Here is a 22,261-nt window from a genome sequence, read left to right as displayed (position 1 = left end):
AGACGAAGAAGAAGACGAAGACACGTACATTTGACGTCGGCGACTTCCCACAATGCCCCTCGCGGGCGATGAAATATTGCGTCGTAAACAACATGGCGGGTTAATATCTTGCCACAGTCCTGCAGGGCTTCTTCTTCTCGTCGATTCATGTACTTTTACTCCTCACTGAAGAAACGCTGGTGAGCAGGTGAGTGTTCAGAACAAACATCAGGAATCACCGATAAAACCTTTTTGGTTTCGTAAACAGAACCACGGAAGACAGAAAAAGGCTCACACCACACACTAGGGTCGTAATCTTGCTACGAAAGACAATATATTGACGTTTTGTCCACTGTTATTTCCCCAGACGTATTGCCAGCTGGTATATTTCGATTTTGTTTAAATTCACTGCGTTTTCCTTCAAAAAACACGCGTGGTCTTATTAGTAAACGCACGTTTTGAAGCGCTGACGGGTCAGCTGTTTTTGCTCTGCTGGCAACGTCACAGGTCAACTTTTAATATTCTGGAAACAACAAACTTCAGTGTTCATGCTGCTAGACTATCAGCAGTTGTGCTCTCAGAAAGTGTCAAAACTGCACCACCTACTCTTAAAAAACAGCAGTGAATTCTTACTCTAATAATGTATATACTGTGTTGCATATACCATGTGGGGGGACTGGCCAGTTTAGAGTTCAACGGATTAATGAAATAATTCAGTGACAAATACGTTAAAGCAAATCTCTGGCTCCAAGCTTTTAAGGCATCATTTTCCATACAAACTAATGCTAATAGAGACACACGGTTCACTCCAAATGGGAATAAATTGGCCCTATTTGCTGACTTCCAACCAGTTTGGGACGCGGTATACACACCTGTGCAAAGGATCACAATGGTACCACTTCTGCTTCAATTTGACCAAGGAAACCCCCTGGTATGAGGTGCCTTTAGTTCTGCAAATGCATTTTCCCCCTGAATATCCATCCATCCATCCATTTTCCGAACCGCTCGATCCTCACCAGGGTCGCGGGGGTTGCTGGAGCCTATCCCAGCCATCTCCGGGCAGTAGGCGGGGGACACCCTGAATCAGTTGCCAGCCAATCGCAGGGCACACAGAGACGAACAACCATCCACGCCCACACTCACACCTAGGGACAATTTAGAGCATCCAATCAGCCTGCCATGCATGTTTTTGGAATGTGGGAGGAAACCGGAGCACCCGGAGAAAACCCACGCAGGCCCGGGGAGAACATGCAAACTCCACACAGGGAGGCCGGAGCTGGAATCGAACCCGGTACCTCTGCACTGTGAAGCCGACGTGCTAACCACTGGACTACCGGGCCGCCCCCCCTGAATATTAAAATCTCATATTTGTAAACATTTATTTCATTTACTCAAATAAATACTAAACGTCAGCTTCACAGATGTCACATCTGTGAGTGTGAGTAAGTGGTAAACCACACATGAAGGTAAAAATGTGTTTTTTTTTTAGGTTCAGCAATTATTGAGTCAAGAATTGTAGCTTATCAAACACATAATATCTCACAAAACTGATTACATCCCTCACATTTGTGTACATGTTTTATTATATCTTTTCATGGAACTGAGCAATTTATACTTGCAGTGACCATTGTGACAACACAAAATTCAAACCCTCCTAAATCCCCTTTCACATCAAATACCTTGGCACCCCAGTTTGGACATCTACATTTAGTGGTGTACTCACTTTTGTTTCCACCGGTTTGGCTATATAAATGGCTGTGTGTGAGTTATTTTGAGGGGACAGTAAATTTAGACCATTATACAAGTTATACATTGACGACATTGTAGAAAAGTGTTGTACCATGAAAAGATATTTACAAAAATATGAGGGGTGGACACACATTTGTGAGACACTGTTCAAATATGAATATATTAAGCAGCTTAAAGTGTTTACGTTTTTCTAGTCTTGAGAAATAATCACTTTCAATGTGTATGATATTGCAGTATAGCTAATGGACACTTCTTATGACACGTTCAGGTCCTGATGTTTCGCCGCTCAAGGTTCAACGTTCGCCCGAACGTGGGTGGTGCTGGGAGGACGGCAGCTTCATCACAGGATGCTGTACCGGCAAGTCAGGAGACAAAAGAGACGACGAAAGACGTCGACGAGAGCGTGGCAGCCTCCGTGGTGACTGACAGCAAGCCCGTTGATGCGCCTGTGGCGAAAACTCCCACCGTTAGGTGAGTAGTTTGTTTATCTAATAAGGAGGAAATGTGTGACTCAACCCTTTAGAAGTCAATAATTAGTCATGGTTTCAGGCAACGTTGAGCGAAATTGTAAAAGGTGAGGTGTCTTGCTAGCTTGTTAGCTAATTTAACATAGCCTTCCATGGCGACCGAGACAGTATTGTAATACCCTCGCATCCATTGGTGTACTTTTGATCACCTCATTGAATAAACACTCAGAAATTGAACATGAAATGAGTACACAACCTGCCAATGGCCGTAACTCATGCGAAACCTCTCAACATGCAGCTTAGCTTAACCAGTTAACAGCCAGCCAACTCTCACACTCTCATTCGCTAGCACCCATGTCACTCACCAGATAATGCACCGCTTTTTAAAGCCATACAGCCTCATGTAGACAAGGATCTCTTCTTGGTTAATGTAGACATTTTTCTTTCCTGCTTAGTGATGGAAATGATCCAAGTGGGGATGGCAGCATCTCCTCAGCTGCTGTTCAGAGGAGGAAACGCTTCTCTATCAAGCCCAGGGTGGCCCCGGGTCGCCTCGCTGCTCTTCCTCGAACGCCAAAGTCCCCCGCCAAGGTGGGCTCTGAAAGTCCCCCCACAAATTCAAACCTCGAGCCACAAATTGAAACTCAAGCAGTACCGTCTGGAGCCCAGTCGCCGACGTCACCCGAGCCGGAGCCGAAGCCGGAGCCCATCCTCGTCTCTTATGATGGTTCAGGACAAGCAGCTGCTGTCTCCGCTGACCACTCTCCAAAAGGAACCAAAAAAACAGAGAAGACATTGGCACCGTTGGACGACGGTCTCATCAAAGTTCCTTACAGGGCGCCGGACAAAGTGGCCCTGCCAGACAAAGAAGCGGCGGCACTGTCAGAGAAAGCCAAGACTCTCCTGTCATCGAAGAGCAGGAAGTCGTCGATTCCCCGATTTTCCCTGAGTCGACTTTTGAACGACCCGTCTGACATTCAGAGGATGGAAAAGGCTCAGAAGCTCCGTGACATGCTCAGACAGGAGATGCGGAAAGAAAAGGTTAGTCGTTGGAATTCTTGTGTCTTGTTGTTGCACACGTCAGTATCAGACTGGAGTCGATCCTCTCCCACTATATAAGAACTGCACCTATGTGAGTTATTGGGTACAATTGCGACATGTAGTTATCTAGCGAGCTATCTCGTCACCCGAAAAATGAATCGTCTCTTGGTATAATTCGCTGGAATGGCTGTTTTAGAGCACATTGTACAATGTAAAAAATCAAAGCAACGAATAGTTGGACCAATTACTGTATGTGAAATTCGATCAATTCCCAGGGCACACCTCTGTCATCTGTCAAGGCACAGTGGTTGTGAATCACTGCTCAAAAGTTCAAGAGGGACTTTAATTATGTCGTGTTGCAGAATGCCAAGAGAGCAAAGAGGAAGCATGACATGGAGTTCAATTTGGATCCCTCCAAAATGACCATGAGGGACCTCATCCGCTACCTGCCGTTGTCCAACCCTATGTCGTGAGTGGACAACGCCCAATGAAGCGATCCTACCGCATCACCCCTTTTATTCCTTTCTCTGACCCGCAACTGCTTTATCACAGGTCCAGTGCAGAAGATGGCGGCACTCCGGAGAACGAGACTGTCGTTCCATTTTCCCCAAGGAGAGAAAAGTGAGGTCACAGTTGAGTCCGTCAGAGTTTAAACTCAAGGCTGTGCAAGTTTTAAACTGCTCTTCTACGTTGCCGCTGTCCAAGATTGCCCAAGATAGTGCAGAAACTGGAGTCAGAAGTTGTCCCGGCAGCGGGGAGCCAGGCGGAGGACGAACAGGAGGAAGAGGCGGCGGCGGCAGAGGAGGACGACGATGAAGATGAGGCGCTGATGGTGCCCCGGGTCAAAGTGGCCGAAGATGGCACGCTGATCCTGGACGAGGAGAGGTAGGGGCACTAACAAAAGTACTCAACTGGCAGGTCGCATTTGACCTACTGCTACATTTTGGATTGTTCAAAGGATTTTTATTTATTAATGTTTTTGTGCAAGGCCACATTTAGAGTTGCATCCCTTCAGTGTGCAGTGCTAATTTAGTTTTTGGCACTTGCCGTTTAGTTATCCCTCAGCTCGCTGACTCTTGTGACATGGAGTTACAGGATTTGGTTGGACAGTTTGGTGTTTAATATACAATGTTTATTTCTCTTTTGTGTTGCATCAGCTTTATAGTGAACTACTCTTGGGAGTTTTTTTTTTTTTAAACATGGTCTATTGTGGATTTTCATCTTTTGCTGATGGATCTGGCTCATCTCCACCACGATAAATGGGATTGGCTGTAGAGTAAATTGTGAGTGCTTGTGTGTCTCAGCTTGACCGTGGAGGTCCAGCGAGCCAAAGGACCGAATCCGGCCGAGGACCGAGACCCCATCTTTGAGCGCGGCTCCACCACCACTTACTCCAGTTTTAGGGCGTCCACCTACTGCAAGCCCTGGACCAGGGAAGGTTCGGACAACACCACTGTCTTGCCAAGCCAAAAAATTGATGCATCTCATATCTTGCTTTTCCATGTCTCCTTATTCCTGCAGAGACAGACATGTTCTTCCTGGCGATCAGCATGGTGGGAACAGACTTCTCCATGATTGGCCAGCTTTTTCACAACAGAACTCGAGCCGAGATAAGGGTCTGTCAAGGAGAGCAATGCTGTGATTATTTCTGGGGTTACTTAATGATTAATGTGGCTGTATATTGGGTGTGTGTGCGTGTGCGCGTATGCACTCGTGCACGCGCCTTTGTGTTCATTTGCGTACGCTTAAACTTACAGAACAAATTTAAAAAAGAGGAGCGGCAGAACTCCTGGAGAATCGACAAAGCTTTCCGTTAGTATTCCACCTGTGGCTTTTTTTAATACGTTTTTATATGAACATCCCTCGTTGACTCACTGTCGCCGTTTGCCTTGCAGGAGAGAGACGCAAGCTGGACATTGAGTATTTCTCGAAGCTGCTGGAGAAGATTCTAGAAGTCCAAGCCAACAGGAAGAAGCTCAAGTCGCTCGTGGTGAAGAACGCCTACAAGAAGCGCCAGAGGAGCTCAAAGCGTGCAAAGAGTGAGTGCATCCGAAGATGATCTCTATGAATACCCATTTACTGTGGGGATACTTTCCAGACCCAATATATCAGTTTTAGCATTTTATCCCCTTTTTATATGCTTTAAACACCTTGAAACTATTTAAAACACCCGATTTGTGAGATGAATAAAGGTTTTCTTATTCTTATTTAAATTCTTTTGCTCCTGTTTTCACTCACAAGGAACTGGTGATTATCGTATAACATTGCTTTAATGAAACAAAAAGATGACTCATTGGCTCACGCAGTCCTCTGAATAAGGCCAAAGTGACTGAAACAGTTCAACATAAAATGGATGGACACAAACCATTAAAATCTCGTCTTGATGAAGTTTCGCTAACTTAATGCTAAAAGATAATGTGAAATGCCACAGATGGGTGAAATGAAATGAGCATATTTGTTATTGTGGTTGTAAAAGTTTAAACGACTATTTTAACATGTACAGAGCAGAGACACATACAAGACATGAAAGACATCTTGTATATTCACTCTGCTAAGTGGAAACTGTGGCTATACCTCGAGCCAAGTTGGGGGCCTTCTCTGCCAATTTTCTTGCTCTTGGTTGAGCTTCATTTCTTCCACCATACCCCAGCCCTGTTGCCACACAATGTGGTACTACACTGAAGGCGAGCTTCTCTAAATTCAGACTTGCCTTTATTCTGTAAAATCCCATCATAAAAGCTTGCTTAAAAATCTGCAATACAGCAGGCGTAAAATGACTGATTGCCTCGCAGTTAATTATATGATGCGTCTTGTTCTACTTCTTCCTTTCATAACTTTGCTGCTGTGAATTGGAAATTTCTCCATTGCGAGACTAATAAAGGTTTTCTTATCTTATCTTATTGCATCGTGAATGATCCATGTTGGCTTTCATCTCTTGGACCTTTGGTTCTCCCCGACAGGTAAAGAATTTGTGGATGAGCTCTTCGACAGCGAGGAGGGGCAAGAAGAAGAAGAGGACGAGATTGATGTCTTCTCAAGCTCGGACACGGAGGACGGCGAGAAAGAGAATGACAATATCTGCAAGGATGGAAAAAGCCCTGTCTCGAAGGCCAGGAAGAAACGCAAAGGCCAGAGCGCGGAGAACGACTCGGCTGCGACACTAAAGAAGACCAAAAGCAAAGCGGGTGAAAAGAGCGGTGAAGAAGGTACTAAGTCTGTCAGCGCAAGAGCATTTCCGTTGAGCCACACATTTTGTTTGATTGCTTGCTTTTGTCTCCTCAGATGATACCTGCACACCTGAAGCCACAGGGGCACCCATTCCTCAGGATCAACCCAATTCAGAAGTGTAAGGAAACTTAAGACATTTGACATCACATGTACCACAACTTCCGGGTGACAAAAGGCTAACTGAGTAGTCGTAGAGTAGTTGAGAAAACGTGAAGTAAACAGAATCAAAGGGAACCTTGACATTTTCGATTCAATCTAACATCTCCAATGGAATATCTTCTCCAAAACGACCAGGTGCGAATGTACGGAGACGGACAAATCATCCGAGCGCACATCAATTAACCCCGCCAAACTCTCACGGGGCAGAGCGGCCAAACCAGTCCTGCCCCTGGGCCGAAAGTGGAGTAAGAAGCTTCCACCTGGTTCAACTACCGCAAAGGCTGAAGACAATGCGTCTGCTACAGAGGATGCCAGTGTGGCGAGTGAAGCCTCGAAAAAGCAGGTGACACTACCAGAGCTGTGCTGAGTAGCCTTTCCACCAGCTTCCTCCAGATTTAGCTTTTCTGAAGTTGCTAACTTTTTTGCAGATGAACAAAGCGACAACGCCACCTAGAGGAGTCAGTGAGGAGGAGAATGGTGACGGTGATGATGGTAGTGAAGGTGGTCTTTCTTCTGGTGATGACGATTTCTCTGCCAAACCGCCAAAGCCCACGAGGTACACTTCTCAAGCCGTGCCCCAATTCAGAGGCCGGCCGCACACTAGGAAGTTGCATGTTGGCATTTTTATGGCTTGTTCTTATGCCAAGGTACACCTTTTTCGCAGGTATGGGAGAATCCCCAAGCCTCGCAGCGTCTTAAATTACCCTTCCAAGGAAGAGGGGCCCACCAGTAAATCTGAGCGAAAGTGCACCTCCAAGAGGAACAGATCAACCACGGCACCTTCGGCTGCCCCAGCGTCCAAAAAGCCCAAACTTATTACCCTGCGAGCATCGCAGTCTGAATCCAGCGAGGATGAGGAGGAGCAGGTCCAGCAGAGGGATGACGGAGTTTTTGTGCCCGCCTGCCTGCGCTCTCCCTCGATTGTCATCCCGCAGGTGGATGAGACAATGGAGGAGGTGCCAAACTCTTTTGGTCACAAATCAGTTTTTACATCATTACATAATTTGCATTTGTCTTTGCATGCTTTCCATAATTCACCCCCCCACCCTTTCTTTCTCCTGTCCCATGTAGCTTGATATCTTGGGAAATATGTCTACTGTGTTGGACATTTCCCAAGATACACTTTGCCCCGATTCCCTCTGTGTGGGGGACAAAAGTGAGACGGGGGTACCCGAAGCGTGTGTGCATCAGTTGGACCTTCTAGTCGTAAGTGTCTCCAGCTTAGTGTATCACCAAAAATAAAAAAGGAACACCATTTTCTTATTTGATTTATTTCACTCTCAACATTGCCATCATCCATCTGTCTTTATTTTTTATTTTTTCTCCAGTTTTCACTGTGGTCATCTTAAGTGTGACACAGAGAAGTGGATGTGAAGTTTGACAAACCCTGATAAATGTCCCTTGTCTTTCAGGATGTTATTGACTTACTGTCTACTGAGCACACCGAAGGTATGTTGAGTTGTTTTTTTTCCACAGTGTTCCAAAGCAAACCTTGGAATTAAACGTGAAGTTGTTTCTCAGTGTCCGAGGTGGAGAGCTACAACGAGGCTGCTCAGACATTGCTGGCCATTGGCAACATGTCTCAACTCTCTCAGTCGGAGACCATGCCTGATCAGAGAACAGGTAGACATACTTGACTGTGCTAGTACTGCTGCAAGCGGTCTGGCGTCACAATCAAGTTGTGTCTAATTGCAGAGACAGACTCGGAAAGTGTGACTGAGACCAACACATTCTTGGAGGAAGAGATAGCCGAATTCATCAAGGAAAATGATTCCAGCCAAATCCCGTTTACGTCAACAGACCACAGAGTCACAGAGACGATTGACGCTCCCACTTCAGCACCTTCACTTCAGAGAACTGTTTCAGGTCCTGACTCAAGTCCTCCTGTGCATTCAAGCCCACAGACGAGCAGAGGTTCCTCATCCAAGGTGAAACCAAAACCTAACCGTACCGCTGCCTCAGGGACTACCCATTCCAAATGTCAACCAGACGTTTCACCGGTGGAGTCTCCCGTGGAGTGCTGCAATCCTGCGCCCATCCTTTCTCAAGAAACAATCCCTATGGAAGGAGAGTTTGATCAGGCATCAAAAAGGCAGACTTGTGACTTTGAATCGGCCGCCACCGAAGCCAAGTTTACAGATGCTGAAAGCGGTCATGATTACGTGGCTACATCACATGTTGCAGTCACAGAACCACAAACTGAGTCAAATGCACTTTTGCCACAAGGAAGTGGAGATCATGACGCTGCCAGACAAGATATACTTAAATGTCAGAAACTGAGTGACTCTCAAGAGACCAGGTGTCGATTGCCAAAGGTCAAACCAAAACCAAACCTTTCACAAATATCAAGACGTGCACGGTGTATACCTCAGACTGCAGAAGAGACAAGCCTGTTGTCAACTCTGGAATCAACCTTGAAAACAACAGCAGGAGCAGAACCGCAGCCAGCTTCTTTAGAGACACCAGGTCACAGCACAAGTTCTGCTTCAACTGTGACACCAATTATGAATTTAAGCGACTGTATGATACAGTCCAATGAACTGACTTCTAACGAGGAGAAAGTGGTAAGTGTTGGACATGCAGCAGGTGACACAACGTCCACAGATGCTGATGCGGTTGAAAGAGGTCATAATACCAAGGCAGCTCCTCAACCCGGAGCCGAAGTGTCAAAGACACATTTGGTGCAGGAAGGCGGAGAATTTCACACTGCCATGCGGGAAGAATCAAAAGAACCACAGCCAGCTTGTCCCCTCTCTCCTGGCATAAGCACTCAGAGCGCCAGCACGGCTTCGAATGCGGCTTCAGGCATGAATGTAAGCTCAGTCATGATACTTTTAGAAGAACTGACCTCTGGAGAGGATAAGACGTTAGGTGATGGACTTGCTATGGGAGAAACAAAGTCCACAGATGCTGGTCATACTAATGAGACCGTAGAATTCACCGAACTAGAGACTGAAGAGTCAGAGAACGCTTTGGAGCAAGAATCTGGAGATTACGACAAGGATCTACTTGCACGTCAAAAAGAGAGTGAGGTTGTTTTTGCTAAGCAGACCAGAAGGAGTCGATTCCCAAAGGTCAAACCAAACCTTCTCCAGACTTCAAGGAATGCACAGGGTACACGTCAAAACGCAAAGGAAATGAGCCAGTCTCTAAATCTTGAATCGCCTCGCAAAAAAGCAACTGAGGTACGTCCACAGCCAAGTGGTCAAATCAGCACTTCTGCTTCGACTGTGACTGTAGTCATGAGTGATACCGATGAGATACTTTCAGAGGAACTGACTCCTCATGAGCAGAAAAAGACAGGTTTTACTCCTGGAAACACAAATCCCACAGATTCTGAAACAGTTGAAAGTGGTCGTAATAAAGAGGCAACATCTGATGCAGCAGTCACAGAACCACAGACCAAAAAGTTAAATAAACCCTTGGACCAAAAAGATGGAGATCATGGCAGTGCCTTGCAGGAGTTACCCAAAGGTCAGAAGTTGACTCAAATTGTTTCCAGGAGGAGTCGATTCCCAAAAGTCAAACCTAACCTTTTGCAGATATCAAGAAGCTCACTGTCTAAATATCAAACCACAAAAGAAAGTAGCACATTCTCAGATCTTGAATCCACCTGCGAAACAACAGCTGAAGTGAAATCGCAGCCGACTTGCTCCTTCTCCATCCAAAATCCAAGTCAAAGTGTCAGTTCTCCCTCAACTGTGATGCCAGTCAACGACTTAAGACCCACTCTTAGACCTTCAGAGCAAATCGGTTCTAGTGAGGAGATGGGGACAGGTCTTGGACCTGCTGCCAGAGACACAAAGTCCACAGATGGCAACGTAGTTGAAAGCGGTCATGATCATGAGGCAGCATCACAATCAACTTCTGAGACTTGTCAAAATGTTACTTCAGGTGCGAGAACATCTTCACCTGACGGTACAAATCGGAAATACTCCGACGCATCGAACCACACTCGAGAAGCAATTCAAAGACACCGACGCCTCCCTAAGGTCAAACCTAACTTGAGGTCACCCGCTAGAGCAACACAGTCAACGTCGCAGTCAAGGGATGGACTGGACAAACCCTCCAATGTAACATCGGACTGTCAGTCAGTGTCAGCGAGCCCACAGTGTGCAAGCAGTGAGGTTGGCTCCACGGAAACGTCCGACTTGTCCATTATTGAAGGTCAGAGCAGTGAAACTCCAGCAGTGGGTGAGGAAACAGCCAGCAATGTTGCTCTCCATCTGGAAAGGGTGATGGCGACTGGTATTTCTTTAAATCCCACAACTGACGGCCCCTCCTTAAACACCACACCGCCAGATTCATTCCGGGGAAGTTCTAGAACCACTGAAGCCAAGGCTGAAACCCCCAAATGGTGAGCGTAATATTTTCTAATACTGTATATCAGTGGTCCCCACTTATGAAGCATAAAATACAATAACAATGACCCCGGACTGTTAAACAGCTAAAACTCTATATCAAGCAAGATGGGAAAGAATTCCAACTAACAATGCTGAAACAATTAAGTGTCCTCAGGTCCCAAATGTTTATTGAATGTTAGAAGGAAAGGTGATGAAACACAGTGGTTAACATGGCCCTGTCCCAGCTTTTATCAAACGTGTTGCAGCTATAACATTCTGAGTTAATGATTATTTGCTAAAAACATTGACCAGTTTAAACGTTAAATATCTGGGTTTTGTAGTGTTTTGAATTCAATATAGGCTGAATATGATTAGCAAATAATTGCATTTTTTAAAAAGTGAAGTTAAACACGTCTCAATTTCATTAGAATTGGGTTTGTATGGCCAAATGATTGCCATGCACACAGCCCGCTTTGCACAATATGCGGCGAGCGGCTCTTGAGTTGGCATTATGGTCAGTTACTCATGGACGGTGCCTTGCTAGCTTGGCTCATTTCAGAAGAATGCTGCCAGTATATTTGCAACAACAAAAAAATGTGGCTTCACATTTATTGTTATAGCGTCAAAATATCCCAGTTTTTGTCTTGCTCATATCATCCATGCACTTTATATTTGTTCTGAGGTTTCTGTTGCATATTCAAGCATTGTTCCCTTTGTGTTCCTCTTGTTTTGGTGTTGGTGCCTCTAGTAATGGTTCATAAAAATACAGTGAATTTGCATTAGTTGTAGCATTTTATTAATCAGTAGTGATGGGACGATGATACCTCAAGGAGTGTATTGACCCACTTCACAAACTGTGTCAGCACTGTATTGACACTGTGTTGGTCACCCAATAGTGACCCCTGCAGTAGTTATAAAATCATTGGAGGTAAAGAAATTCCTTGTTTGTGTAAATGCTCAACTGAGTTGGTATGTAAAATATAGCAAATTTGAATTACAATTCAGATTTTTAACTTCTGTAGAAAACCTTTGTTAAATCATGTGAAATAAAAGACAAAAATGTGATTAGTTTATGTATTTGTATTGAGAAACAAACGTTTTTGGAGAGTCTTTGCTCCAAGGCGATTTCTCCTCTTAGACACCAGCTCCCCAGCCTCAGAAAATACTCTTTCACATGGTTCAGATGACGATAGTGAGCAGAGAGTTTTAAAAAGTTGAAGAAAGTTGATGCAGATGTGGATATGTTTTCTGGTTCCATTTCCAATATTGTAAAGGGTCTTGGTTTCTGGGTGTGTTTGCTTCTGACAGGCAGCGTTGGACTTCAATTATGGAGGATCTCGCAGTTATAAGATAAAATGAATAGAGCAACTGTAAGGCTCTTTAACTGACTATCATATGTATAACAATTCATTCACTTGATAAACTGATAAAGTGAGTCCAATGTGCCACCGTAAATTTTCTTTGTATATAACAGTAAACAATGCTCAAAGGAGAAAAAGATTTACCAAGATCAAAATTATTCCACACTGGGGAAAACTTCTCCATCGATAATTTTGCAAAACTCCAGCCAACAAACCCACGACATGTTGATACAGTTTGTGTCCTTAGAAACACTTTGGCGCAGCACATTCAAACGATTCAGTTCCTGGATTGGTCACGTGATTCTTTCTTAAAGCAATACACGCACCGATACGGGGTTTCATTCTTGAGCTCTCGGCACTGTGCTGACGCACCAGTGTCGCTCGTCCCATCACTATTAATCAGCCAATTCCTCAAATCAAAATTGTATCATTTCATTTGCTGCAGTGAAGCTCGGTAAACCTCTTGAAAAATGTAGTACATGAAATTGCTCTCTTGTCCGAAAATGTATAAATACTGTAATCTGGCCGAAAACACAACACATTTTTCAAGTGTTGACTCTAGAACAGGGGTCCCCAACCTTTTTTGCCCCACGGACCGGTTCATGTCAGACAATATTTTCACGGACCGGCATTTAAGGTGTGGCGGATAAATACTACAAAATAATATGGTAAGAGCTGCATGAACACTGCGGTGTTTTCGAGAGATAATAATAAACACGAGGAGCGACTAATCTGGCCGCAACACTCTGATCGCTATGGTAATATTTAATGCCTTCAAAATACGATACAACGCAAATTCAAAGTGCATGAAAATGTCAACTCACCACAATGCTGAATCAGTGCGAGCCCCGAGCTTGATTTTCTGCAACCGGGCGGTCCCATCTCGGGGTAATAGGAGACAATGACACCTGAAGTGTGTGCTTTATGTCGAGTCTACTTCATAATTTTGTTTTGGTCGCCGTTGCTGCACAAAACCCCCGCCTCACACAGGTAGCATGTCGGAAATGGCAACAGTGCTTTTGTGGCGATCTCAGAGTATTCAGCCATAACTTGAATCCAGAACACCGGCAGAGTTGTTGTCTCGAACATACTTTTAAGGCCGCCATCATTTGCGATCTCCAGCAGTTTATTTTACTCATTTAGCAAGCTCCGGCATTTTGCTTTTAGCGTAATCAGTCATGTGACGGAGAAGCGTGGTTTGACGTGCGTCAAGAGTGACACAGACGGATGTAACAGAGAATCGGGTAATTTTCCAAACTAAAATATCTTTCGTATTCCAAAATAAATACAATGGAATTAATGTAAGTTCTTATTGTGCGGCCCGGTACCAAATGCATCGGTCCACGGACCGGCGGTTGGGGACCTCTGCTCTAGAATGAAACTCATTTTACTCAAATTGTGTGAGGGATAAAATTTTTTTTTAATTTGCATGCTAATGGAAAGTCTTTCTTTATACTGAAAGCACCGAGGATACTTTGCTGACCTCAACCTCCACAATGAAACGAAGCAGACCTGTCAAACCCCAGCCCAATGTTGGACGCGGAGCTCGACAGTCCCGACAAGTGGCGGTCACAACGCGATCCGGTTTGACAGTCTCCGTCGGGCAAACTTAACATCACAGAGTACAGCATTGTTCATCGATACCACAAATTCTGGTTCTTGCCCTGAAGCCACCTCTGGTCCTCGAGGGCAAACGACTGTCCTGCTGACGCCAGTAGAGGGAGCCAAAGAGCAAGTTAAATCTGTCTCCTCGGCATCCACAAGTGAGGCGCCAGAACCTGAGTGCCCCATCCAGGTAGCAGGTTCATTTCAGTCTGTTTGACCTCTTTTCCCACCTACTACGACTTTCTATTAAGTGTTTTCTGAGGCTAAATGTGCATTTGAATCTGAATCTGAAATGGAGCACTGTGTAGACGTAGGGGCAGTGATTCTTCATCCGGTGTTTTCTTCTTTCTCACCTAACGTCCATAGGATGACTCGGCGTCAGTCAGCGGAGAAAACCAAACTTCTGCAAATCTCTCAGTATTTCCAGACAGTAAGTCAGTGACTTTGTGCTAAACTGGACATTGCAACAATGGAGAATTAAAAAAAAAAAAAGTGGATGCATGTTACACATAAGTGCATTGGCGGACCCTTAAAATGTGATTTTTACAAAATGAAATGTCATAATTAGGCTTAGAGGGGAAGTCAAGTCAAACATTTACCACTTGCTGTTGACTGAAAATGAGATCACGGCTCACCTGTTGTCTGGGATTGGTCATGTGACCTTCGCAAGCTGAGCCCTTCGGCGCTATGATGTCATTCTCAGTCGACAGCAAGTGGCTTTCCAAGGCTAAACGGTTGGCCCTTCAAATGGAGAAAAACGGCTGCATTTTTCTTCTTAATTCATATTCCACAAACGTAATATTTGTCAGAATATCGTATTAAGCCTAGTGGGGGGCCCCACATAATATTATTGTAAAGAACACATTTGACTTGACTTTCCCTTTTAAATAAGATGCTCTCTCTCCAAACACAATGTTGAAAAGTCTACAAATATTTTCCAACATTGTCCTGCGAGCCCATGTCGCAAGCTCCTCTTTTAAGTAGAGGTGTTAAATTTTGGCTTAGAAAAGTCTGAAAAAGTCTTCAATTTTCCGTTTTTATTGACATGAAGTCATAAGGTTTAGCCATTTTAAATCTGTCGTGTAATGCAAAAGCCAGCCGGATTTTCCCACAGTATTCATGATGACACGATCACTGAATAAAGGACAGACTGGGCGCCACCCCGTTTTGTTGTGTGGCTCTCGCCTTTGTTCTTTTGTGTTCAACAGTAATTGAGGCTGAGAAATAATTATGTGCTGAATGAATGTCAATGTGATGCGGTGTTCCAAGTCTGAAACTCGTTCTCTCACCTCAGCGCTGTCAGTGCCATCGGATCCAGATGAGCCCTTCTTCATCCTGTCCTTGATGGAAGTCCCGCTGGACGAGTCTTCCCATCAGCCCCCTCAGGCAGATCTAACAGTGCAACACAGGTTAGAATAGTCCTAATGCGCTGAGGTGATAACCCTGTTTGTCTAACGGTACCTCTGCGTCTCCGCAGCCTTCCTGTGGACAGTGCAGTTGCAGGGACGGACCGCGCCGCACCCGGCGTTCTATCAGGGGAGATGGGTGTCACTAAGGTGACACTGAAGCACTGACATTGAAATATTTAGTAGATTGTGTGTGACCAGGATTCTTATGTTAGGTGCTGGGCAGGCATTCCCGAGACCCAGCTCTTTGTATACAGGCCATTAAGAAGACGGTTTTCCATTTGTGTCTTTATTTTTATTTTTTTTTACCCCCAGAGTGCAGTCACGGAGCATCCAGTCCTACCAGCGCCACCTGCAGGAAGTGAAGACACAACCGCTTCAGCTGTTTTAAGTTCTCCCCAAAGGTGATGAAATGCACCAACGACCTCATGTAGGCTTACGTTTAAAGTTACTACTTGAGTGTTTCAAGATTTTTCGATTTTTATCATTTGCGGGGTTTGATAACAGCTAAAAATGTTGAACTATCACAAGTAGTAGGGCCAAACGATTTACAGTGATCCCTCGCTATTTCGCGGTTCGTTTATCGCGGATTTGGTGCATCGCGGATTTTTTCAAACATATTCATTAAAAAAATTAAATAAAAATTCATATACATGGAGTGCAGTACTGTATATGTTGCTCTATGTGACTCGCTGTTGTTTTGCAGCTTTTCACAGACTGTTTGCGGACTTAAAAAAAAATTTTTTTACCTGTATATGTTAATTGTTTGCTACTTCGCAGATTTTCGTTTATTGCGGGTGGTTTTGGTCCCCATTAACCGCGATAAACGAGGGATTACTGTAGAACAATAATTGTCATTACTCACTTAGAGTTGTTAAAGCTGTTTTCCCTAATAAAAACAAGACATGCTAATTTTTTTCCCCCCCGATAGGAGACCCAAAGGCTTCCTCTCCTTCCTGACTAGAACGAGCAGCGCTGCCCAGTCCGAGTCGTCTCGTGGCAAAGCTGCTTCCCGCCGACCCAACGTTAGCAACCCTGTGCCCAGGAAGCGACCGACGGCACCAACCGCGGCCCCCCAACCTGAGACTAAAGAAAAAAAAGTGGAATCCAACCCATTAACATCCTGTATAATGGCATCACAACCATCACCTCGTCCCTCTGGCTCTTCAACCCAAGTAAGCAGTGCTCAAGAATTCCAGCTGCAAGTTGTTGAAAAGGCATGTCAGCATTTATTGCAAATCCTTGCTATGCAGCTCAAGATCCATCAGCCTTCATCTGGATAGCAAGGATATGGAATGAATGCTCGAATAGCTTTTTTTTTTTTTTTTTAAACCTTTATTTAACCCGGTAAGGCAATTAAGAATAGCAGAGTAAAACTCCATCCATCCATTTTCCAATCCGTTTATCCTCACAAAGGTCGCGGGGGGTGCTGGAGCCTATCCCAGCTGTCTTAAGGCAGTAGGCGGGGGACAACTTGGTTGCTAGCCAATCGCACGGCACACATAAACAAACAACCATCCACTCTCACACTCACACCGTGGGACAATTTAGAGTGTTCCATTCACTGTGGATGTTAACTCCACACAGGAAGGCCGTAGTCGGAATCCAACCCTGCACCTCTGCACTGTGAGACGGATACGCTTAAACTAAATTAACTAAATGTAATGAAAACTCTTGTGTGTGTGTTATAGGTTTCTGCGTGTCAACACGGCAGCAGCGTTTCGGTCCAAGAGCAGCCCACCAACGTTTCCCAGTACTTCCTAAGTGATATTTTTACTGAAGTTAATGAAACATAAAAAGCACTCATTTCCCCTCCTTTACAGCTGAATTTCTAACGTGCACTTCTCACATGAAATGATTGAGCTTTGGGTCAAATCAAAGGATCCTAAAATGCCTTTCCAGCTGACCTTTTCTGAACTTGATAAGATAAGAAAACCTTTATTAGTCTCGCAATGGAGAAATTCCCAATTCACAGCAGCAAAGTTACGAAAGGAAGAAGTAGAACAACAAAATATAGGAGCTGCTGGAAAGGCAGCCACTCTCGCGGTGCCATTTTGAAGTCAAAATAACACAACACAACACATAGGACACAGACAGTCATGCAATCTTCACCACTTTTCTGCATACATTTTGTTGTCTGAAGCAGTTCTAGATGAAAGAGGAGAGGATCAAAGTGTCCTTTCACCAGTGGATCAGAGACGTCATGCTGAAAATGTGCACACGTCTGCTACAAGCTCAGTTTTGAAAGCAAACACGAAGCTGTAGCGTCCATTGACGAAAAGAGATGAGTTCACTTCTCCTGTCCCACGTAATCCGCTTCGAACTCCAAGCCGCGACTCCCAGCTCCAAATCCGCATCGGCGCTACGCGCTAACGCTCCTTTCTTCTCATCGTCGGCTCCTCAAGACTTACATCCATCCAGCCGTAGACCGTTCAACAGCACCGATCTCTCCGCTGAACAAAGCGGGGCTGTGAAAAATGCTGCCCATTACAGGCGCAAGACACAAGCGCCCCGGGACTGTACAATATAAATCCATCTTGATATTTCACCTCAAAGATGCCCCACTCACTTTTTGTGAGTAAGGCGCCTTTGTTGTTCAGCACTTTGTGTATATACATGTACATTTTTTTTTCAAGTTGCCCAGATTCCTATTTTTTCAACTTTGCCCTGAAAAACAAAATCCAGACTGACGTTGGGACATCACGCTGTGGAATAATGTGAAGCATCAGCAACCTCTTCTTGCGTGTTGTTTTGTACAGGCCTCGTGACCACGCTATACACAAAACCTACAATGACTTTTCAATGAGCTCAATGAGACTCAAGCTACTTATGCAACTGGATGGACATGAAGTTGTTTTGTTTCTCCTGTAACGACTTCAAACGTGTGACAAAATAGTTTTCTTTACGATCCAAATAAACACGTTCCTCCACCTAAACAGTGGTATACAGTGCAGGCGTTTTAACCTGAATTCAACTTTTCATAATGAGCCAATTACTGCCACTGCCCGTGTCCGCTCCAAACATGACCACTTAATTCACAAAACTGTTTTTAATATTAAGATGGCCCTGCAGAGCTTTGGGAAAATTGTTGTCCAGCGTCACCGAAACTTCCAGTGTGATCCCTAATCATTTTTATTTGTCTAGAATGACCATTTCTGTTCCTTAAAATACAGTAGTGGCTTGTGAGTTTTTCGAGATTCAAGCTCATATTCAGCTGATGACTTGCGAGCTTAAATTTGCGATGCGAACCCGGCATGGTGGCAGTGAACTCGAATCGAATACTGCACCTCTGCACTGTTAAGCCGATGTGCTAACCAGCCTACCACTGTGCCGCCTTTTATGGTAATCACAACCCCTTAACTCAATGGCAGCCGTTTTCTCAAACTGGGAGAGCCGTGGCCAGCCATTTTTGACCATTTTGACACCTTATTGAAGACCAACAGAAAATTGTGTTCTCTAGCTACAGAAGCATACCAAAAGAAAGCTTTAAGCTTCTTCTTTCATCAGGGAAAAAAAATACATTTTTACCTTTTACCATTCTTTAGCAGTTGAACATTGGTGAGTTTATTGAAAATACTCATTTCCCCCAAAAATTTCAGAAAAAGCAAAACTTTCACTCTGATGCTATTTTCTTTGCATTTGTGATACCTCAATACCTAAACAATGCTTTCAATAAAAATACAAAACAAAACAATAACATAAACCATACAAAAAAGGCGTTTATTGCAATATAAACACTGCAATAAGCACCGATGAATGAAGTTTGCAAGAAGTTTTCATGAATGTTGAATTGTGTGTGTGTGTGCGCGCGCGCTCATGTGTTCATCGAGGATGATGATGGGACTTTTTAAAAAAATTTTTAGCTGCCGGTATTTATCCACGTTCTCACCACCACACTGCTTCCGCACGCCACTTCGCGATATAGCATAGCCGTACCAAACCGACACCTACTCACGCGATATGTGTGGACCCATACAGTTCTGATACGTATCCAGCATAATCAGAAATACAAAAACACATGAGGCTAAATTTAGTACCAGTAAATGTGAGAATGTTTACATATTTTTACAACAAAAAAATGGCTGGCGTGTTTGCAATTGCTCCCAAGTATGCATTACAGATTTTCATGACAAGATTGTGTGTTGCAGCGATGATGATAAAGTCTGACACTTGAATTTGTTGATGAGGGTGGACAATTGCTATGGTGGATCAAGAATTACTAAAAATGTATTTTGACTGACCCACAGATTATTGTGCTTCGTGACACAATAAGTACCAAAACTATCAAAAGAAAGACTACTCAAATCAGTGTTGTTTTTTTAAAATTGGCCTTCTTGGTAGCGGCGTTTGATGTTGTGATTATATAATGAACCCCTTGTTTAGTCTGGGGGATATGTTTTAGACCAGGGGTGTCAAACTCATTTCACATTGTGGGCCACATACGGCCACAATTCGATTTCCTTAGACAAATGTGCAATTTACTTTTATCATTCACATATATGCATTGCAACTGATCCCAGTGATTGTACAAAGGCGCAAAACTTTAACAAGTAATTGATATTGAAAAACATAGTCATGCACTTTAAGATTAAACGAGATTTATGAAGAAATGGGGTTTTAAACCATTTACTCATGTGCATATAAAATCAAAATTTAATCCCTGCCTTCACCTTACAAACTAAAGAGAGAGCTATTAAATGTGTAAAGAATAAAGTTTTCAAATGTCCTTGATGGCATCTGCTGTGTTGCATCTGTCTCAGTGACAGTGTGTCCCCTAGCGGATACTCCACGAATTGCACCTTATTAAAAATATTCATTCCGTGTCTTTTATGCATTTTTTCACTTAAATTATCCTGCGGGCCTGATCGAACGTCCTTGGGAGCCGGTTCCGGTCTGCGGGCCGTATGTTTGACACCCCTGTTTTAGACTATAGGTGAAAATCCGCGATATAGAGAGACCAAGTAAAAACTTTAAAGAAAAACAATTTTTTAAACCTCCCACACACTTTAAACACACATACGTTTATTATAATATAAATCACCCTCTTTCGCTCTTTAGCTGTCAAGAACTAGGTGGTGATCATAACACATCGCTGATTCACTTGTGTACAGTTCTCCAAATAATGTGACACGTGTGCTTCAAGCGGTTTATAACTCCCACTGTACTGTGAAACTGACAAATAAATTCAAAGAGTTAAACATTGTACTGTATATTTAAACAGCAAAATGCTAATATATAATGTGAAATACCAGAGACTGGCTAATGGGAATTAGCATCTAGGCTAATTTAACACATGGAGCAGCAACAAATACAGGCCTCTTCTTCTGGCTCTTAATTTTGCAGCATATTCAGTAGAGCTCAGTGCTGCCTGAAATGTTATGGTACAATGAGGTACCACAGTGAAGGTGCACAACTCTAAATTTCAGTTTGTCTGTAAACCGAAAACCCCATAAAATAACAAAATGGCCAAATCTGTGATATTAGGGTGACACAAATGATGAACCGTGACATAGTGGGGGTTAACTGTAATATCGCAAACTATAGTTTGTGTGGTGCCGACTCAAGTTTTTCTAAGTAGATTAACATCCTGTGAAAATGTTACCCACGCTTGTTTTTGGAGGGTCCCAAAATAGAGTGTTAAAAGCATTTCATTGTTGAGCTGTATGCCATTTGACACATTGCCCTTACTATGGAAGAGACTTATTTAACACGAGGTAATTACATATTGGCATCAAAGACCTGTTGGTTCAGTTTCCCAAGATTGGTTTCTGTGAAGCAACACACAATTAAGGCAATTAAATAAGGTACAAGCTGTTCTTTCAAACAATCCTCGATGCCAAAAAGCCGCCTAATTGTAACTTTTATTAAATTCCACACATTGTCACAGTGTCATTGTGACGCTCCCCGCCTGGGGTGCAGTTAATTATGCCATCCAATGCAGTATTTGTTTCCCAACATCTATTGAGCAAGGCAGCCTACAAACTTGGCTCATTTGCATGAGTTTTGTTTTGAGGAATGGCCAAAATTCCTGCCAAGTGTTGTGTATCCAGAACGGTTGGAGCAAAGATATATGGTGTAATGACTGTGGAACCAAATACGACTAAAATGTATTAAAAATATACTGTATATTTCTCTCATTATTCTGCCGTCTAGAAAATCGAAACGATTTTGGTAATTCTAATTGATGTAGCACAAGAAACGTTAAATCTTTAAGGACGGTCAGGCAGTGACAAAAGAATATCGTGCCACAGAAAGCGGGATTTTCTCTTTGAATGCCACAGAACACAACTTCAATCAGCTGCACTTTAAAAGATACCAAATTTCCCATGACACGGATGTTAAGCAAAGGTGAACATGCCAAAACCATCCCAATCGCAGTCATCTCGTCGAAGCTCTTTTTTGCGCCTTCATATCCTCATACCAACGTAATTCTCTCTCTGACTCTGTGCGTGCGTGTGTGAAAGACAGAAACGACACTATTTTTATTCCGATACAGAGAGAGGCGCTGGAAGTGAGCCTGCACAAAGGCGGATCTCTCTGCAGCTTCCTGCTTGCTTGTTTACGTGTTTCACATTGCAGTTTATAAAAGAGAAGGAGCGTATTGTGACTACACTTGGCAGTCAGTCAGCTATTATAGTTAATTGCTAAACCTTTATGAGTCCCGCATTCTCTTATATGCAAATTAATTGCTGGCATCGTGAGGGCGTGGTGCACAATCGCTAGGATGCTGCTGAGTAACTCCGATGAACTCCATAAGGACAAATCTCCACTGCCTGCGAATATTCATCAGACAGCCGGCTCATTTAATTCTCACGGCACTGAATTGATTGCTGATGGACTGTTCTCATTGGTCTAAAAGGCATTTTAGCTGAGCATCATAAAGAGTATATCGGCGATGTGTGAAATTGTTTCATTTGTTTCTG

At 43.8% G+C, this 22,261-nt stretch overlaps 1 protein-coding gene across 2 annotated transcripts; it reads left to right on the top strand.

The window, feature by feature from the left end:
• The first annotated feature begins 60 nt into the window (after nucleotides 1-60).
• LOC147192136 (uncharacterized) lies at nucleotides 61-21,464 on the top strand. 2 transcript variants are annotated; one of them, XM_086134992.1, is made up of 27 exons: nucleotides 61-187; nucleotides 1,997-2,199; nucleotides 2,651-3,236; nucleotides 3,599-3,705; nucleotides 3,789-3,857; nucleotides 3,942-4,121; nucleotides 4,541-4,674; nucleotides 4,758-4,852; nucleotides 4,994-5,048; nucleotides 5,132-5,275; nucleotides 6,197-6,442; nucleotides 6,519-6,582; nucleotides 6,759-6,966; nucleotides 7,052-7,179; nucleotides 7,288-7,579; nucleotides 7,695-7,829; nucleotides 8,036-8,072; nucleotides 8,145-8,246; nucleotides 8,319-10,980; nucleotides 13,790-13,911; nucleotides 13,998-14,122; nucleotides 14,299-14,362; nucleotides 15,227-15,341; nucleotides 15,410-15,488; nucleotides 15,654-15,742; nucleotides 16,270-16,513; nucleotides 17,030-21,464. In XM_086134992.1, the coding sequence occupies exons 2-27, from the start codon at nucleotides 2,003-2,005 to the stop codon at nucleotides 17,132-17,134; spliced, it is 6,384 nt and encodes a 2,127-aa protein (XP_085991118.1). In that variant the 5' UTR covers nucleotides 61-187; nucleotides 1,997-2,002; the 3' UTR covers nucleotides 17,135-21,464. The 2 variants fall into 2 exon arrangements, with proteins under 2 accessions (XP_085991118.1, XP_085991117.1); XM_086134991.1 differs by having other exon boundaries at nucleotides 4,758-5,048.
• The last annotated feature ends 797 nt before the right edge of the window (nucleotides 21,465-22,261 follow it).

The sequence above is a fragment of the Hippocampus guttulatus genome, chromosome 17 (genome assembly GCF_054856545.1).
Source record: "Hippocampus guttulatus isolate MCC_2025c chromosome 17, RoL_Hgut_1.0, whole genome shotgun sequence".
NCBI classification, from domain to species: domain Eukaryota; kingdom Metazoa; phylum Chordata; class Actinopteri; order Syngnathiformes; family Syngnathidae; genus Hippocampus; species Hippocampus guttulatus.
The sequence above is the reverse complement of the archived record's forward strand: the minus strand, read 5'-3'. Positions and strand labels throughout refer to the sequence as shown.

Excerpts from the sequence above, each read along its gene's own strand:
- LOC147192136 (XM_086134991.1), top strand. The coding sequence starts at position 2,003 with ATGTTTCGCCGCTCAAGGTTCAACGTTCGCCCGAACGTGGGTGGTGCT. Across the intron at positions 7,830-8,035 it reads ATCAGTTGGACCTTCTAGTC|GATGTTATTGACTTACTGTC; the intron begins GTAAGTGTCTCC and ends CTTGTCTTTCAG. Across the intron at positions 13,912-13,997 it reads GGCGGTCACAACGCGATCCG|CCACCTCTGGTCCTCGAGGG; the intron begins GTTTGACAGTCT and ends CTTGCCCTGAAG.